Genomic DNA, 15,624 nt, shown 5'->3' on the forward strand with positions numbered 1-15,624 from the left:
TAGCGCTTTCATCCACAGTAATGTGGACTTCATCAGAATATTGGATTCCATTACTATTTGGCATAATATGAAAATGTGTTAAAAGTGTTAACTGAAAATAATTTGTGTTTAAGTGCGTGTTGCAAGTTAGTGTCCAATTTAAGTAAAGGTGTGTATTAAAAAGATTACAAGGTATGGAAGTGTTAAAAGTGTTTTGAGAAGGTTATTTTATTTATTTTTTCATTTATTTATTTTTTTTGCATAGGCGGCAGAGGTGATACTGGAACCCTTCGTTCTGCAAAAAGTGAAGAGTCACTTACATCTCTGCAAAACATTGATGGTAATTAAAAAATGTCTTGAGTGCTAATATTTTGTTATTCTTGTATCTGATCAGTATTATAGTTCATTTTGACAGGTGAATAACTTTTCTCTTTGTAATTTTTAGATAACATCACAGGTAACATTTGCAGTTTTTCTATGCAAGTACATATATAGAATGCCCAAACTTGATAAAGGGTGAATACATCGGAGACACTGCTAACACTTAAATGTCAAAACAATGCACGTCATTTGCCTTGCCAAAGGAGGTAGAGAAGTGGACCTGCTACATTTCAATTAAAGAAGGGGCACATTTTACTCTCTGCTCATAGCTTTTGGTGTCTGTTTTAGTTGTGACTTTACCATCTGCGCATTCGTTGTATGACAGATTTGTCACACACATTCTTATGACACTATACAATTATTGGTGGTATAACCTTGCCTGTTTCATGAAACCTATTGACATACTTGATGCATTTAGCTGTTTGGTCTGTTAATCCTTGGACACAGTTCACAGAAATTGTGTTTGGTGCTGATCACTCCAGAAAGACTCTACAGCAGTTGCCTTCAGAAAAATTGAATCTCATTTGTATTCGTTGGGTGCTTGTAGGCAGTCGTGTCATAGAAAAAAAACTGTGCAATCCAGTTTTGAATTGATCTCTCAGGTGGTCTTGAAATCTGTATTTCAGCACATGGGTAAATGGAAGCAAAATACTTTTTGTGTGACAGTATTTGGGTAATGACTTTGAGAAGACATAATGAGGCATCATTTAGTAGGAATACATTTCTACTGGCATTGTTTCTGTTTGTCTTAGAAATACCTTTATGTGCCTGGTAAGAGTGGAGTGCAAAGGAGTAAGGAATGAAGTTACTCTACTTCTGGTGCTTGAACTGGTAATATTTACTGGTTTGATGGTGGTAAGATCAGATACCTGTAAAGTTCATCTCCCACATCCTGTGTTTGGACTGATATTCCATTACTGACACTACTGTATAACACATGAGGTAATATACTGCAGAGGTTCTGGTTCAGCTTTTAGATAAGGCATTAGTCTAAAGTGCCGTCTGGTTGATTTTTTTGGTAGCTTAGGTGGATGATAGAGATTCCACAGCACTAAGAAAAGTAGTGATTCAGTTTTATTTATTTATTTCAATTAAAACCAGATTTAAAAGTTATACAACTATTGCGATAAGTTTACAGTTACCCATATTATCTTAGCAATGTTTACAAATTTCTCCTACCCCCAAATGTCATTCTTTTCTTTTGTAGTAAGTTTTTTCAGTTATTAAGTAAGCCTGTTTCAGTGTGTTTTTCCTGTGGTGCTTTCCATTTCTGCTGCCTCAGGTTCCTGTGATAATATTTGGAAAGAGAAGCAGTTTTATGGTAGAGACCCTCAAAGGTAGTGAGTAAATAGTTTTAAGGAATTGTGCAGCATGTGTGTGGTGGCTCAGAAGTCACGACCAGTTGAATGGTATACACACACACTATATACAAAGCCCTGTTTGTTAAACATCACCTAACAGTTCCAGGCTATGCTTTGGAACAATAGATGATCCCCATCCAAACCCCCCATATCATGGCTGAGATGGTGAATGAATAGCATGCATTCACATATACAAGATGGTAGGGTATAAAACTTTTCTTGTGTGTGGCCTAGTGTTTTATATGATTTTAGTTGCTGTTGATTAGGTATCCATGTCAGATTGTAATGTGTGTTGACAATTTGTGTTCATTATTTAGTTCCCCGTATTTTCCTTTTTCCTTGTTATTTCTTAGTGTAGTTTTGTTGCCATGAGGGGGTGAAAAGAGTTGAGGGTAATCAAAAATATTTAGCACATATCGTTGCACAGGGATGGAATGCGTTCGTCAAAATCTGCTGCCAATCATTAGCGGACTGGAGTTCCGCTGTGGCGACCTCTAACCGGTAAAAGCCGAAAGACAGCAACAACAACTTGTGTGCAAATCACTGCATAATGATACACAAATAATTACCATCTTTTTAATGAGGTGCTGTGTATGCATATGACAAAATCACAGTGGACTGATTCAGTGATGTATAAATCCAGAATTGAGAACCACAGCACTCATTTGTTCTGAATGCTATGTTCTTCTCAGTGTACAGGAATCTCACTTGTACTTTTCTGTTGGGAATAACAGCAGCCTTAGCTGAGCATAAAGTGTTGGTGGTCAATATGAGAGACAGTGTCTGTAATGTTGTATGTTGGCATCCTTTGCTTTGCAGATGGATCTGCCAATAGCTAACATACCATCACCTCCACAACCAGGACATCGTTGACTGCTGCCATGTGGAAAGAGACACCATGTTTGATTTAGTAGACATGAAATCAAAAGAAATGCATAGACTGCATATTTCAGTGGACATGAAGATTTGTGCAGCATTAATCAGCTTTGCTTTGGGAGCCTTTCAATCTCTGACAGGGTTTATATATTAGGAGTTCCTTGACATGGTACTGCAGTATATGGAAGAACACACTTGATTTCCACAGACAGCAGAGGCGATAACTAGCAGTTTGCTGGCATTTACAGCATAGCCTATTTTCCTGAGACCCTAAAGGCCATTGATTGCACTCAGTTTGACACCGTCTCCACACTACACCACATGGCATCCTGTACTTTAACCAAAAGGACTTCTACTTAGTCAACTGCCAGGTGATGCTTAATAAAAACGGTGATCCAATGTTGTCAGTTTTCATTTCTATCCTCAACTGAAAGGTTTGGATCCAATCCTCAGATCCAGTACTTTAACCAAAAGGACTTCTACTCAGTCATCTGCCAGGTGATGTTTAATAAAAAGGGTGATCTGATGCTGTCAGTTTTCATTCTGTCCTGAACTGAAGGCTTCAGATCTGATCCTCAGATCTGACTCTACTGTTGCTAAAGCTCGTGGCAGCCAAAAAAACTCTTGAAATTCTCCCTTACCCATAATGCACCATCCCTAAGTTCCCTCAGATCTTTTTTGCTACTTTTCGTGAAAGATGTGGTTGACCATATCTCTCGAGTCTTTTTCAAAGAACTGTTATAATTATTATTTAAATCTTGATATTTTCCAATTTGTCATAAATTCTATAAGGTTCCTTTCCCGTACCATAAAAAATGCTATTGTTAGTATTTCCCTGTCCTCTGCTGAACTATCATACAGAACATACATCTTAAAATACTATTATTAGTATTTCCTTTGTACACTTGATGTAGCCCTTTATTACCATTGCTGGTATTTCTTTTCTTTCTTTCTTTCTTCCTTTCTGTCATGATTTAAAAAAAATCTCTTCTTACATAAATTTGCCCTTTTTATAGTTTTTGGTTATGGAGGAAAAAGGACCCGCTGGATTTAAAAAATGTGTTAAGTATGGGCACAAACTTCCAATGTCTGATGCCCACACTGTGTGTTTACTGTCTGGTGCTGTTACTTCTTAAAGATGATTGTTCCATATGCCATGGGTTCAACCCCAGGGCGCTTATAAAAAGAATAAGCTTATTTTGAAAGGCTTACTTCCTTCTGCCTTTGGAGAGGCTATAACTGGAGATCAGTCTCCCAGAACTAAATATTTGAAGACTTGATCTCCGAAACCATCAACATCATCCAGCCCGGTTTTGGAGACATCCAGGAAAAGGACCAAGATGGATGTGACCTCACCCTTGGATCTGAAAAAAAAAGAAATTGATGGACCCGACTTCCTCAGATCTGACCAAAAAGGTATCTGATCTGACTACTTCCAGCCCTACCACCTCAAGTCTTATTTGTCTACACAGGACAAGATATTCACCATCTGTGGATCTGGTGCCTTCACCTTTTTTGGAGCATCACTGACCCAGGTCCCCCTCTGTTTTTTCCGCTCATTCTTCCAGAAGTTTGAGGAAGATGTGGAAAGACTGATGTGGAAGATCTTCTCGGCACAGAGTCAGATGAGTGTCTTACTTGCTTCTACTCTGTCAGATCAGGATGTCTGATGATCTTCGTGTTTCACTGTTGCAGTCCTCACATTTGAGTTATCCCTGCCAGGGTAGCCCTCAGCCGGCCCGAATACCAGAGGCTTGGTATTTCTGTGTCGGTTGCTTTCGCTTCAGGAGTGACGTCAGGTCATCAGTAGTATAAAGTAAGGCAGCCGACGCCATTACATCAGTCTTTCTTGCCGCAGAGCCTGAAGCAGAAGCAGTTCGCACGAGTGCCGGTTGGCTGCTACCTGAACTTCGTCTTCTGAATTGAAGCTGAAGTCTTCTAAAGCTAAGTACCCCATCGGGGATCCTTTTTTCTTGCACTAACCGATGTCAGAAAAAGTTAACAAATGTCTCGCCTGTGGAAAGCGACTACCACACCAAGACTTAATTCTTACTGCATCACTTGCTTAGGCCCAGACCACAACGTCCCCCGCTGTCGCTTTTGTGCTTTGTTCAACGCCAGAACTATACATCATCGGGCCCTTATTGTAGCTAGATATTTTTGTTTTACATTTCCTCAAATTCTAGTATGGCTTTGGTAAGCCATCCAATAGCAGATCTTCTGAAAAAACGTAAGGATAAAGACAGAGACAGACCACACAGGTCCAAACCTACCAATGAGGCTTCCGTTAAGCTAGTCATCACTTCTCCGGTCCTCAGTGAGGCACTTTCGCAGCCCCTGATCCCCGCTTCTATGGATTCACAGGCCACTACCGAGACCCTTTCAGAGTCTGGTATGCTGCAAAACTCTTCTTCGACTAAGGATCCTGTGGTTGTATCTCCCTTGGATAGGTCCAGAGCCACTGAGCAGGTACCGGCTTCCGAGGAAGTACTTCGCACTACCAGTTCTCAGCACAAACCGACTTCTTTCGCATCTACCATTCTTTTCAAAACTGTCAAGTTTCTAAGGCCCAGGGTATGAGCCACATCCAAGAAATTGACGACCCAGTCTCGGGCACCCGCTTCCTTGCCTCAATCTCAAATGCTCAAAATGGCAGAAGACATTATCATGCTGATCAGGGAAAGCCAAGCTACCCCTTCCAAAAGAAAAAGAGATCTGTCCCCAGTAGTTTTGTCTGAACAGGAGTCTGATGACTCTGATGCATCTGAATATGAAGACATGCAACCCCTCTCTGCTTATGAAGTTTCTGATGCAGAGGACTCCATTCCTTTAGCCTCTCCCCCCCTGAGGACTGGGGAAACCCTTCATATCTTAAGGGAGCATTTCAAGTGAGAATGTAAGGACTACCCTCAGTCTAAAAAGAGACTTAGGAATTAGATTTTCCACAACAGACCCCTGGCATTCCCCCAGCCCTGGGTGTTGTGGACGATGTTTTCCTGGAATCCAGATTGACTCCTGACACCCTCCCTCCTGCACCCAGAAAACCTGACAGGTAGTACAGAGTCCCTGACACACACACATTTCTTTTCAAAAATCCAACTGCTGACCCTTGAGGTAATTTCTCAAGGGCCTAAAGGAATTAAAGCAACCTCTGTTAAGAATCCCACCCCCTCAGATAGGGATTCCCAAGCACTAGACAGATGGGGTAAAAAAGTAAACACCTCTGCTACTCTTGCTATCAAAGCACTAAATTGCCAGTTCCATATGCTGAAATTTCAGCAACATGCCATGGAACTCCTCAAAAAAAAGTGTCTTCCTTTGTTGCTTGTGCAGAATCTAAATAGTTACAAGAGTTAATGCATTCTGCAAGTCAAGTAACTAAACACACCTTACACTGCAGTTTTGACGTTCTAGAAGCTTCTTGCCGGGCAGCAGTCATCTGTTCTGTCCTTAGAAGGTGTGCATGGCTTAAGGAACAGTCCTTGCCAGACCATGTTAAATCTAAATATTTGGATGCACCCTTGCACAAAGACAACTTATTTGGCACTAAGGCAGAGGAGGTCTTAAAAACCTTGGAAGAAAAAGCTAAATCAATGCAGACAGTTAAGGATTTCTTACAGGTCCAGCCACAGTAGTCCTTTCCTGCTCCCACCAGGTCAATTCAGAGCAGACCCTGTGGAAGCAGATCCCCCAGACAGCAGCCACAGGGAATGCAGAAATCAAAACATTGGAATTCCTCCACTTCTAAAACAGGGAGTTCTAAGCCACCTCCTCATGGTAAGAACTCACAATGACTTTCCTCCCCCAACCCCTCCCTCTGCCCACCTTTACTTACCCCTAGGAGGGAAACTCTCCTCTCACGCAAGCACCTGGGCCACCATTACCAACGAACGCTGGCTCCTCAACACAGTGTTCCAGGGATACAAATTTTCTTTCCACACACTTCCAACCCCAAAAGGGTTCCCAGATCCTACCTCCAAACCAGTGGGTAGAGGCGCAAAAGCAAGTCATTTCCCTGTTGTCTATGAGGGCAATTGAGCACGTTATTGCAGAACAGAAAGGCCAAGATTTCTACTCCAGATTTTTTTCTGGTACCCAGAAAAGAGGACACCTGGCACCCCATCCTCAATCTATCCATTCAAAGCACCTTTCTGGTGATACTAAAATTCAAAATGCTCACCCTCCAGCAACTGCTACCCCTGCTCTCCAAGGATGCCTGGCTAGCCACCCTAGACCTAAAAGAGGCCTAACTCCACATTCCTGTCAGGGAATCATGCAGGAAATATCTATGTTTCAGGGCAGGTTCTCTGCACTTCCCTTTGGCTTATCTACTGCTCCCAGAGTTTTCACAAAATGTCTGGCTCCAGCCATTGCCTATTGCAGACAAAGGACTGTCCAAATTTACCCATACTTAGATGACTGCCTAATTCAGGCAGACAGGAAAAGCTGCTTGAGCACCTGGCCTTTGTAAACTCCCTACTGACCTCCCTAGGGTACACTATCAGTGAAAAGAAATCCAAACTAGTACCCACCCAAAGGATTATATTCCTGGGAGCAAGCCTGGACACAGCATCCCATATGGGATTCCTTGCACCAGAAAAGCAAACTTACCTGAGCATACTTCTCTCAACTATCCACCGCACCCCAGTTATCTGCAAGGAAATCCTGCAAGCTCTGGGGTTCATGTCATCTTGCATTCTACTCATTCCATATGCCAGACTGCGTATGACGAAACTTGAATGGTATCTAAAAAGCCTTTGGTGTAAACACTCTCAAGACCTGGAAACTCTTGTACCCATGGTACCTTGCCTCATGAAAGCTTTTCTTTGGTGGGCAGCAGCATGCTCCAACAAGGGACTACCTTTCTCACCACTCCCTGCCACCCAGACCCTCACCACAGATGCTTCAGACTATGCCTGGGGTGCACATCTGGACGGCGGGTGCATACAGGGCCAATGGAGCCCACATCAAATCCATCTGCACATCAACGAAAAAGAGATGTTAGCTGTCCAGCATGCATTGACAGCTTTCAGGCCCCTTCTCTCCCCAGGGGCTCTCCTGATCAAAACAGACAGCACCACTGTGGTGTGGTATATCAACAAGCAGGGAGGGACTCACTCCTACCCTCTATGCAGGCTGGCCATGACCCTTTGGCACACAGCTTCTGCCATGCAACTCCCTGTTAGCATAATTCCTGCCAGGTTCTTTAAACTCTCTGGCAGACCACTTAAGCTGAAATCTTCTGGACCCACACGTGTGGCAGCTAGACAAAAGAACCTTCACCCTTGTAACTCAGAAATGGGGAACCCTGAAGTTTGACCTCTTTGCCTCCCACACCAACCATTAGATCTGAAGTAGTTAACTTCATTTGTGCAGCAACCTATGGGAATCGGATCCGAGCCGGCAGTTTTCAACAGCTTTAGATCCAAGCCCCAAGCTCCTCCCCCTACCCATAATCCCCTGCCAACCCTGACTGACCTCAGATCTAGTTTGCCGTGGTTTACTAAAGCAGCTTGATCCCGAGTTCCAGGTGTTGTCGTTTTCTTTGCGAGAAAAAAAATTTACTTTTCTACTCCTTTTCTTAACTTTTGGTGTGTGTGTGTACAGGTTCCCTCTTCTAGTTTAAACACTCTTAGTTTAAGTTACTTTGTTTTATTTTTTAACCTCCCCCTTCCTTCGTGGTTCCGTCAAAGAGTTGTTTGTGTGTGTTTGGGGCCTAGTGTGTGTGGTTTTACCTTTAGTATGTCTGAGGCCCCAAAGTTAATGTTTTCTAAGTCCACCGAGTGTGGCTGTCCCCAGTGGATGGCCACACTCGGTGTGTGTTGTGCCCTGGGGTTGAGCACCTGTCCTCTGGTTGTACCATTTGTGCAGCGTTCAACCCTAGGGCACTCAAGGACCGGAGGTCTAAGCTGATTCTGGCGGGTCTTCTGCCCCCGGACTCGGCTTCTACCTCTGGTCCTCCCGTGGCTCCCGCTGCGGCGGCTGCCACTCCTGCTTCCCTCCCCCCGGCCGGGACTCAACCTCCCGCCTTAGGCCCGGAGGAGAGGGAGGCCAGGAAAGAAAGGAGGAGGGAGAAGCACCACAAGCGGCGGGCCGAGACTTCTGCTTCGGCTCCCCCGGCTAAGCAGTCTTCTCCCTCCAGATCTTCTGGGTCTCCTCCTTCTCGGATCTGGTCCCCGTGCTTTTCACCGGGTCCTGAGGAGGAGACCCGATCTCCTTCGAGGTCATCGAGGTGACATTCCCGCCCCGGTGGCCTCGTTGAGATCTACCCGAAGTCTCATCGATGCAGATTTGGACCGGATGATGAGAAGATTCCTCCAGGCCCAACTGCAGATGGGAGTGCTCCTGCCTCCCCCCCCCCTCTGGGGGGGGAGGCTCGACCCCCTTCTTTGCCCCGATAGCTCCTTCTCTGTCCCGTCTCCCGGGTTCAGAGTCTTCGGAGCCGGGCAGCCTTGGAGCCGGGGGGTGTGTCATCGCAGATAGTCTCGGGTACTTCGGCGCCGACACTTCCCTCAAGTCTGTCTGGTCCATTTTCTTCGGATGCGAACTCTCGGAGCCAGGGGGCCGAGCTTCGGATCTGGGGGTATCTGTATGTCTTCGGCTCCGTCCAGGTCGGAGCATGCTGGTCCGTCGGATCCGATCGCTTCAGCACTGGCTCCGATCCATCCGTCGGACCCGAGCGAGGGTTTGCTCTTGGATCTGAGAGAGCAGCTCTCCTTCGGCATTCGACATGGTGGAGAGGGCTCTGTCGAGAGATTCCAGGCCCCCGGCCCTTGTCACAGCTCCACCCTGCACTCCTTCTCTGTTGGGCCCGACTTCCATCACCCGGCCCCAGGAACAGCCTGCTGTGACGTCCCAGGAAGTTCCATTGGAACAAGACGTAGCTGGTGAGAGCTCCTCGGACAGCCCCCCCGAGGAGGTTCCTCACAAGCGAAGGTGCAAGAGGAGGTACCTGGATTCCCCCGAGTCCTTGACTGAGGACACGGATTTGGAGGAAGGGGAAGGCTCCCCAAGATCACCCCCCGAAGATGTCTCATTTGGCGACATCATGGAGATGCTCGGAATAAGGGGGGGTGGTCTGCCCCAAAGCCTACCTCGGACAAATCCGTGTTCCTGGAGGTGTTTGAAGCAGGCCCGTCTACCTCTTGGGTGTCCCCTCCGGCCAACCCCCTGGTAGACTTGATTACTACCAGGGTGTGGAAGGAGCCGGACACTGTGCAACCAGTCCCCAAGCGCCCAGACAAGATCCTTAGCCCACCCTCTGACAAGTCCCACTGTAGTAAGGTTCCCCCTGTAGATGCCATGTTGGTGGCGGCGGCCACCAAGAGGGAGCTTGCTCAGGAGAGTCCCTTGGTTCATCCCCCGAGCAAGGAGTCTCGGTCGATGGACCGCCTAGGGAAGCGGGTGTTTAGTTTGGTTACCTTCTCTGTCAGGTCGCTGAACTACATGGCACATGTGTCCCGACTGCAGCGGGACCTTATCAAAGATATCAGATCCCCTTTTCTCATTACCCACACAGCCCCAGATACCTCCCCGATGTCCCACCCGATCAGAGGGAGGCCGCAGCAATGGAAATCCAACATTTGCTGGAAAAAAGAGCCGTCCAACACGTCCCCCCAGACCAGTGTGGGTCCGGGTTTTACTCCAGGTTCTTCTTGGTGCCAAAAAAATGGGGGACTTAAGACCAGTCCTCGACCTCTCTTCCCTGAATCTGTCATTAACCAAAGAGAAGTTCCGCATGGTCACTCTTCAGTCCATTCTCCCCCTCTTGCGGGAGAATGATTGGATGTGCTCTATAGACCTCAAGGATGAGTACTACCACATTCTCATGGACAGGCGATCCAGGAGGTTCCTCTGCTTCTGGCTGGGAGCCAGTCATTTCCAATTCAGGGTCCTCCTCTTTGGTCTCACCACAGCCCCCAGGGTGTTCACCAAAGTGTTAGCAGTGATAGCGGCCCACCTGAGGCTCCAGGGAATTCAGGTCTTCCCGTACCTGGACGACTGGCTCCTGACTGCCCCAACAAGGCATCTACTCTTGTGCAGCCAGAGACTACTTTATTCATCTAGCTCCCCGGCTGGGGATCACTATCAACATAGAGAAGTCATCTCTTACTCCGACTCAAACCATAGACTTCATAGGGGCCAGATTAGACACAAACAAACTCCTAGCTTTCTTGACCACAGTCCGGCTACTAACCCTGAGGCTACACGTGCAGGCCATTCTGCAATCTCCAGCTCCCCCGGCGGAATTGGTCCTGAGGGCTCTTGGCTCGATGGCAGCAGCAATCAACCTATTGCCAATGGCACGTTTGAACATGAGGGTCTTACAATGGACCCTTCAGGTCCAGTGGTCCTTTCTTCACTATCCTCTCAGCCATCCCGTTCCCCTCAGCAGGGCTTGCAAGAGGGCCCTCCTATGGTGGCTCCAATCTCCGGACCTCCAGCAAGGACGCCCCTTTTCTATCACCCCTCCACTAGCCACAGTGACCACGGACGGCTCCCGCCTCAGGTGGGGGGGGCATTGTTCGGGCAGGACAGTCCAAGGCACGTGGGACCTCACGGAGACCTCACTGCATATCAACATCCTAGAGATGAGGGCAGTGCTGTTAGCGCTGCAAGCACTTCAGGACCTTCTTCCTGTAGGAAAGATTGCGATTCAGATGGACAATATGTCTGTTGTCTGGTACATTAACAAGCAGGGGGGAACCAGGTCTTACCCACTCTGTCGAGAGGCCATGAGGGTGTGGGAATGGGCGATCTCCACCAACCACTTTCTCATAGCAATGCACATTCCGGGACGGTCCAACATCCTAGCGGACAACTAAGTCGCACCATCCTGTTACCATACGAGTGGTCTCTGAATCCCGAGATAGCGAATCGGATTTTCGCCAAATGGGGGCAACCCTGTTGAGATCTCTGTGCCTCTCCCTCGAACACAAAATGTTATGACTACTTCGCTCTCATTTCCCCCTCCAGGGAACCCCCGATAGACGCTCTGGTGCATGCTTGGCCTCCCGGTCTTCTTTATGCTTACCCTCCTCTTCCTCTGATGCTGAAGTTTCTTCAGAAAGTCAGTTGGTTGGGGAGCAGGATTATCCTCATTTCCCCATTTTGGCCTCGTCAAACCTGGTTCCCTTACCTTTGGTCTCATCTGGTGAATCCTCCTTGGATTCTGGATCCCCGTCCGGATCTAATATCCCACCCTTTAGATCTCCCGGTCCCGAACCTGGACATCCTCAAGCTCACAGCTTGGCTGCTCCAGTTCCACTCGTAGCTAGGACTCCCAGTATCCTCTTCCCCAGTTAAAACTATTCTAGTAGCAGTGCACAAGCCTTCTACTAGAAAGATCTATAGCAGCAAATGGAAACGTTTCTCCATTTTGGCGGAACGTAAAAATTTGGATCCTTTTACAGCTCCTTTGCCCGCTGTATTAGACTTTCTGTTAGGATTGTTTCATCAGGGGGCTAGCTCCTCCACAGTCAAGGTTCAACTAGCAGCTATCTCTCATCACGTGGGAAATGAACTGGGCCCTTTGATCACCACAAAATTGTGTAAGACCTTTTTGAAGGGCACCTTCCTGCTCAGACTTCCAGTGAAGGATGTAGTCCCTCCTTGGGATTTAATGCTGGTGCTTCAGGCCTTGACAGCTCCCCCGTTTGTGCCTGCAGCTTCAGTAGATCTTAAATTATTGTCATGGAAAACTGCCTTTCTTGTCACTATCACCTCGACTCGAAGGGTCTCTGAACTACAGGCCTTCTGCGTAAAACCCCCATACTTGACCTTTCACAAGGATAGAGTTTACCTCAGGGAAGGAGAATTCATGCATCCCGAATTGCAGACCCTCAATTTGGCAGCTTGGCTTATTCCCTAACCCACTGATCCATCTGCCAAACTCAGTAAACAGGTTCTAGATGTTATACATGAGGCCAGACGCCCTAGCACTAGAAAGTCTTATACTGACAAATGGAAAAGGTTCTGCACCTGGATTCAGGCTAAGGGAGCTGATATGGCACAGCCCTCTCTCCCTCTCATCCTGGATTACTTAGCTAACCTGCTACACAGTGGTCTGTCTTTTTCATCTATTAAAATTCATGCCTCTGCTATCTCTGCTCATTTCACCACTGAGCAGCCCCTTTTCTCGCACCCACTTATCAAACAATTCCTAAGAGGGGCTAGCAACTTGAGGCCACCCAGAAGAGCACCTACCCCAGCTTGGGACCTTAACTTTGTGTTGGAAAAGCTCACTGTGCCCCCTTTCGAACCAGCATCCTCAGCAGAGTTAAAATTTCTCTCCTGGATGACAGCTTTTCTTCTGGCCATCACTTCAGCCAGAAGAGTCTCTGAGCTACAAGCACTCATGGCTGTGGAGCCCTCCTTCATCTTCCATGCTGACAGGGTTTCCCTCAGGACTAACCCATCCTTCATGCCCAAAGTGGTGTCCAGTGTGGCTCTCAACCAATCCATTCATTTGCCCACCTTTTTCCCTAACCCACAGAACAAGGGGGAAAGGATCCTGCACTCTCTAGATGTGCACAGACAGCTCAGATTCTATTTAGACAGGAATAAATCTTTCAGAAAGTCTGATCAATTGCTGGTTAGCTTTGCTGCATGGGCAGAGGGCAAAGCCATCTCCAAACAAACAATTTCCAAATGGATAGCACACTGCATCCATTTCTGTTACAAGCAACAATGGAAAGCCTCCCTCTAAGGGGGTCAGGAGTCACTCCACCAGAGCAGCCTCCACCTCTGCAGCTTTCCTCAGAGGAGTGCCCACCAGGGACATCCTGGAGGCTGCCACCTGGACATCTGTTCACACTTTCACCAAACATTACCACCTTGTATCTTCTTCAAATCCAGGGCAGGCTTTGCCAGTGCAGTCTTGCAGGGCATCCTAGCCATCCCCTAGTCTCCTTGACTGGCCTCCACCCTTTTCTTCAGTTTTGGGAATCAACCCAAATGTGTGATGAGTGCAACAGTGGAACACGAAGAACATAGTGCAGTTGTGTACACTTGACATAAATGTTGATGTTCGAGTGTATTCACTGTTGCAGTCCTGGTTTCTTTCCCTCCATCCCCCTCTTCTCTCTACAAGGGACATTTTGGTATTTACTTTCTAATGGTGGGGTTCTTCCACCAGAACCTGGCTCCCACTTGGGGGCACCTGACAGGGCAAGAAAAACTGATGTAATGGCGTTGGCTGCCTTACTTTATACTATTGATGACCTGACGTCAGTCCTGAAGCGACAGCAACAGAAGCAGAAATACTAAGCCTCTGGTATTCGGGCCGGCCGAGGGCTACCCTGGCAGAGATAACCCAAATGTGATGACTGCAACAGTGAATACACTCTAACATCTACATTTATGGTAAGTATACACAACTGTACTTTCTTTGACCACATCCCCCCTACAAGTTTCCCCTCTGATTCAGTCATCTGTTTGAGTCCCTGGATCAGAGCAATCTGGCTTCGTCTGGTTCCGAACTGATGATAATATCTTTGGGTCTAAAGTTTACTTTGAGTGCTGCGGTTCAGTCGGATCCGCATGGCTCTTGGAGCAGAAGCTTCCCTGTCTGATCCGAGGTGTTGTAGTCGACTACACAGTTGTTAGAGCCATGTCTGCACCTCGGAGCCCTAGCATTGGATAGATCAGCCTCTGGCTTCCACCTCTGGGGGGTTTGTTTTCAGAGCAGGAGAGGACAGCAGTCCAAAAGCTTGTCTTTTTGGAGCCAAGATCTTTTTCTCCAGAGCAGTCTGCCTTCAGGGCTGTGAAAAGGTTTTTTTTTTTTTTTTCTGTCCTGGCAAAATGGATGGATTCAGCCCACTTGGATTTTCAGCCATCTATCTTTATGTGTCTGCGCTCGGAGCCTCATCACTCTTTACCACAGGGACAGGTAGTCCGTGACCCCCAGGCTTCCCAGCAGGGTATTTCAGTTTCTTCTGATACCTCCCCAGAGCATCCCACTGAGGAGGTCCCTAGGAAGAAGTGTAAGAGGAAGCACTTTGGCTCCCCACAGGAATTGGTCATGGAGGATACTGACTTCACTGAAGGTGAAAGGTCCCCATGATCACCTCCTGAAGATGTATCATTTGGAGACATCCTTGAGATCCTAAACTAGAAAGGTGTTTGGACGCCCAGCAACCCTTCATCTGAGGAGTCTGTATTTCTTGGGGCTTTTGGTACTGGCCCGTCTACCTCCTGGTTTAGTCCACCTGCTGATGAGCTTATTGAGTGGAAGGAACCTGACACATTTGAACCCATACCCAGAAAACCGGACAAGATTATGGCTTTGGGGGAAAGGTTTTTGGCTAAAGAGGTGCCTGCTGATGCCATGGTCGTGGTAGCCACCAAAAAGGAACTTGCCAAAGAGAGTTCCACTGTTTATCCTACTAATAGAGAGTCTAGGGTGATGGACAGGATTAGGAAGCATGTCAACGCCTCAGCTACCTTTGCCTTAAGGTCACTGAATTATTTGGCACACTTTACTAGGTTGCAGAGGGATTTGATTAAGGAGCTGTCAAATACCCTCTCAGGATCCGTGTCTTCAGAGGTCCAATCATCCATGACTTCTCAGTTGGCTATCTTGCAGTTTATTTTGAATTTGCCCATGAGGCTTATTTCGAGTGTATCTGATGGAACCTCAAGAGCAGCAGGTTCACACATTTCCATTAGGAGACATGCCTAGTCTGCATTCATCAGTGCTCCTTTTGATGGCACATCTTTGTTTGGCCCCAAATGAAGGACACATTATCCAGGTGTGAGAAGGATGTAAAGCACCTTTCTGTCATGGGTGTATGTTTTTTGACCCCTCAGAGATCCTTTTCTAGGAATCAAAGAGATGGCTGAAAGATGTGGTTCAAGAAATCCCAGGGTCCTTTCCAGGACACACGTGGAGGAACTTCACCCAGAGGCAGAGGGGCGGGACTCCAGTGGTTGACGCCGACCCCCATGGCCGTGTTGACCTTCAAAACCAGGATCCAGAGATTCTTTCTTTGACAGACCTTACCAGTGCTCCTTAAAGTAGGACTGG

General features: G+C 47.0%; 1 protein-coding gene across 1 annotated transcript in view; it reads left to right on the plus strand.

Annotated features, from left to right (window-relative positions):
- ARHGAP32 (Rho GTPase activating protein 32) overlaps positions 1-15,624 on the plus strand; it is a 3,207,216-nt gene that overhangs the window by 3,087,226 nt on the left and 104,366 nt on the right. Inside the window, exon 22 of the mRNA XM_044081098.1 lies at positions 245-319. Coding sequence (XP_043937033.1) covers positions 245-319 — 75 coding nt within the window. The remainder of the gene's footprint in view (positions 1-244; positions 320-15,624) is intronic.

The sequence above is a fragment of the Protopterus annectens genome, chromosome 8.part0 (assembly GCF_019279795.1).
Source record: "Protopterus annectens isolate FY-2018-M chromosome 8.part0, PAN1.0, whole genome shotgun sequence".
Taxonomy (NCBI): domain Eukaryota; kingdom Metazoa; phylum Chordata; order Ceratodontiformes; family Protopteridae; genus Protopterus; species Protopterus annectens.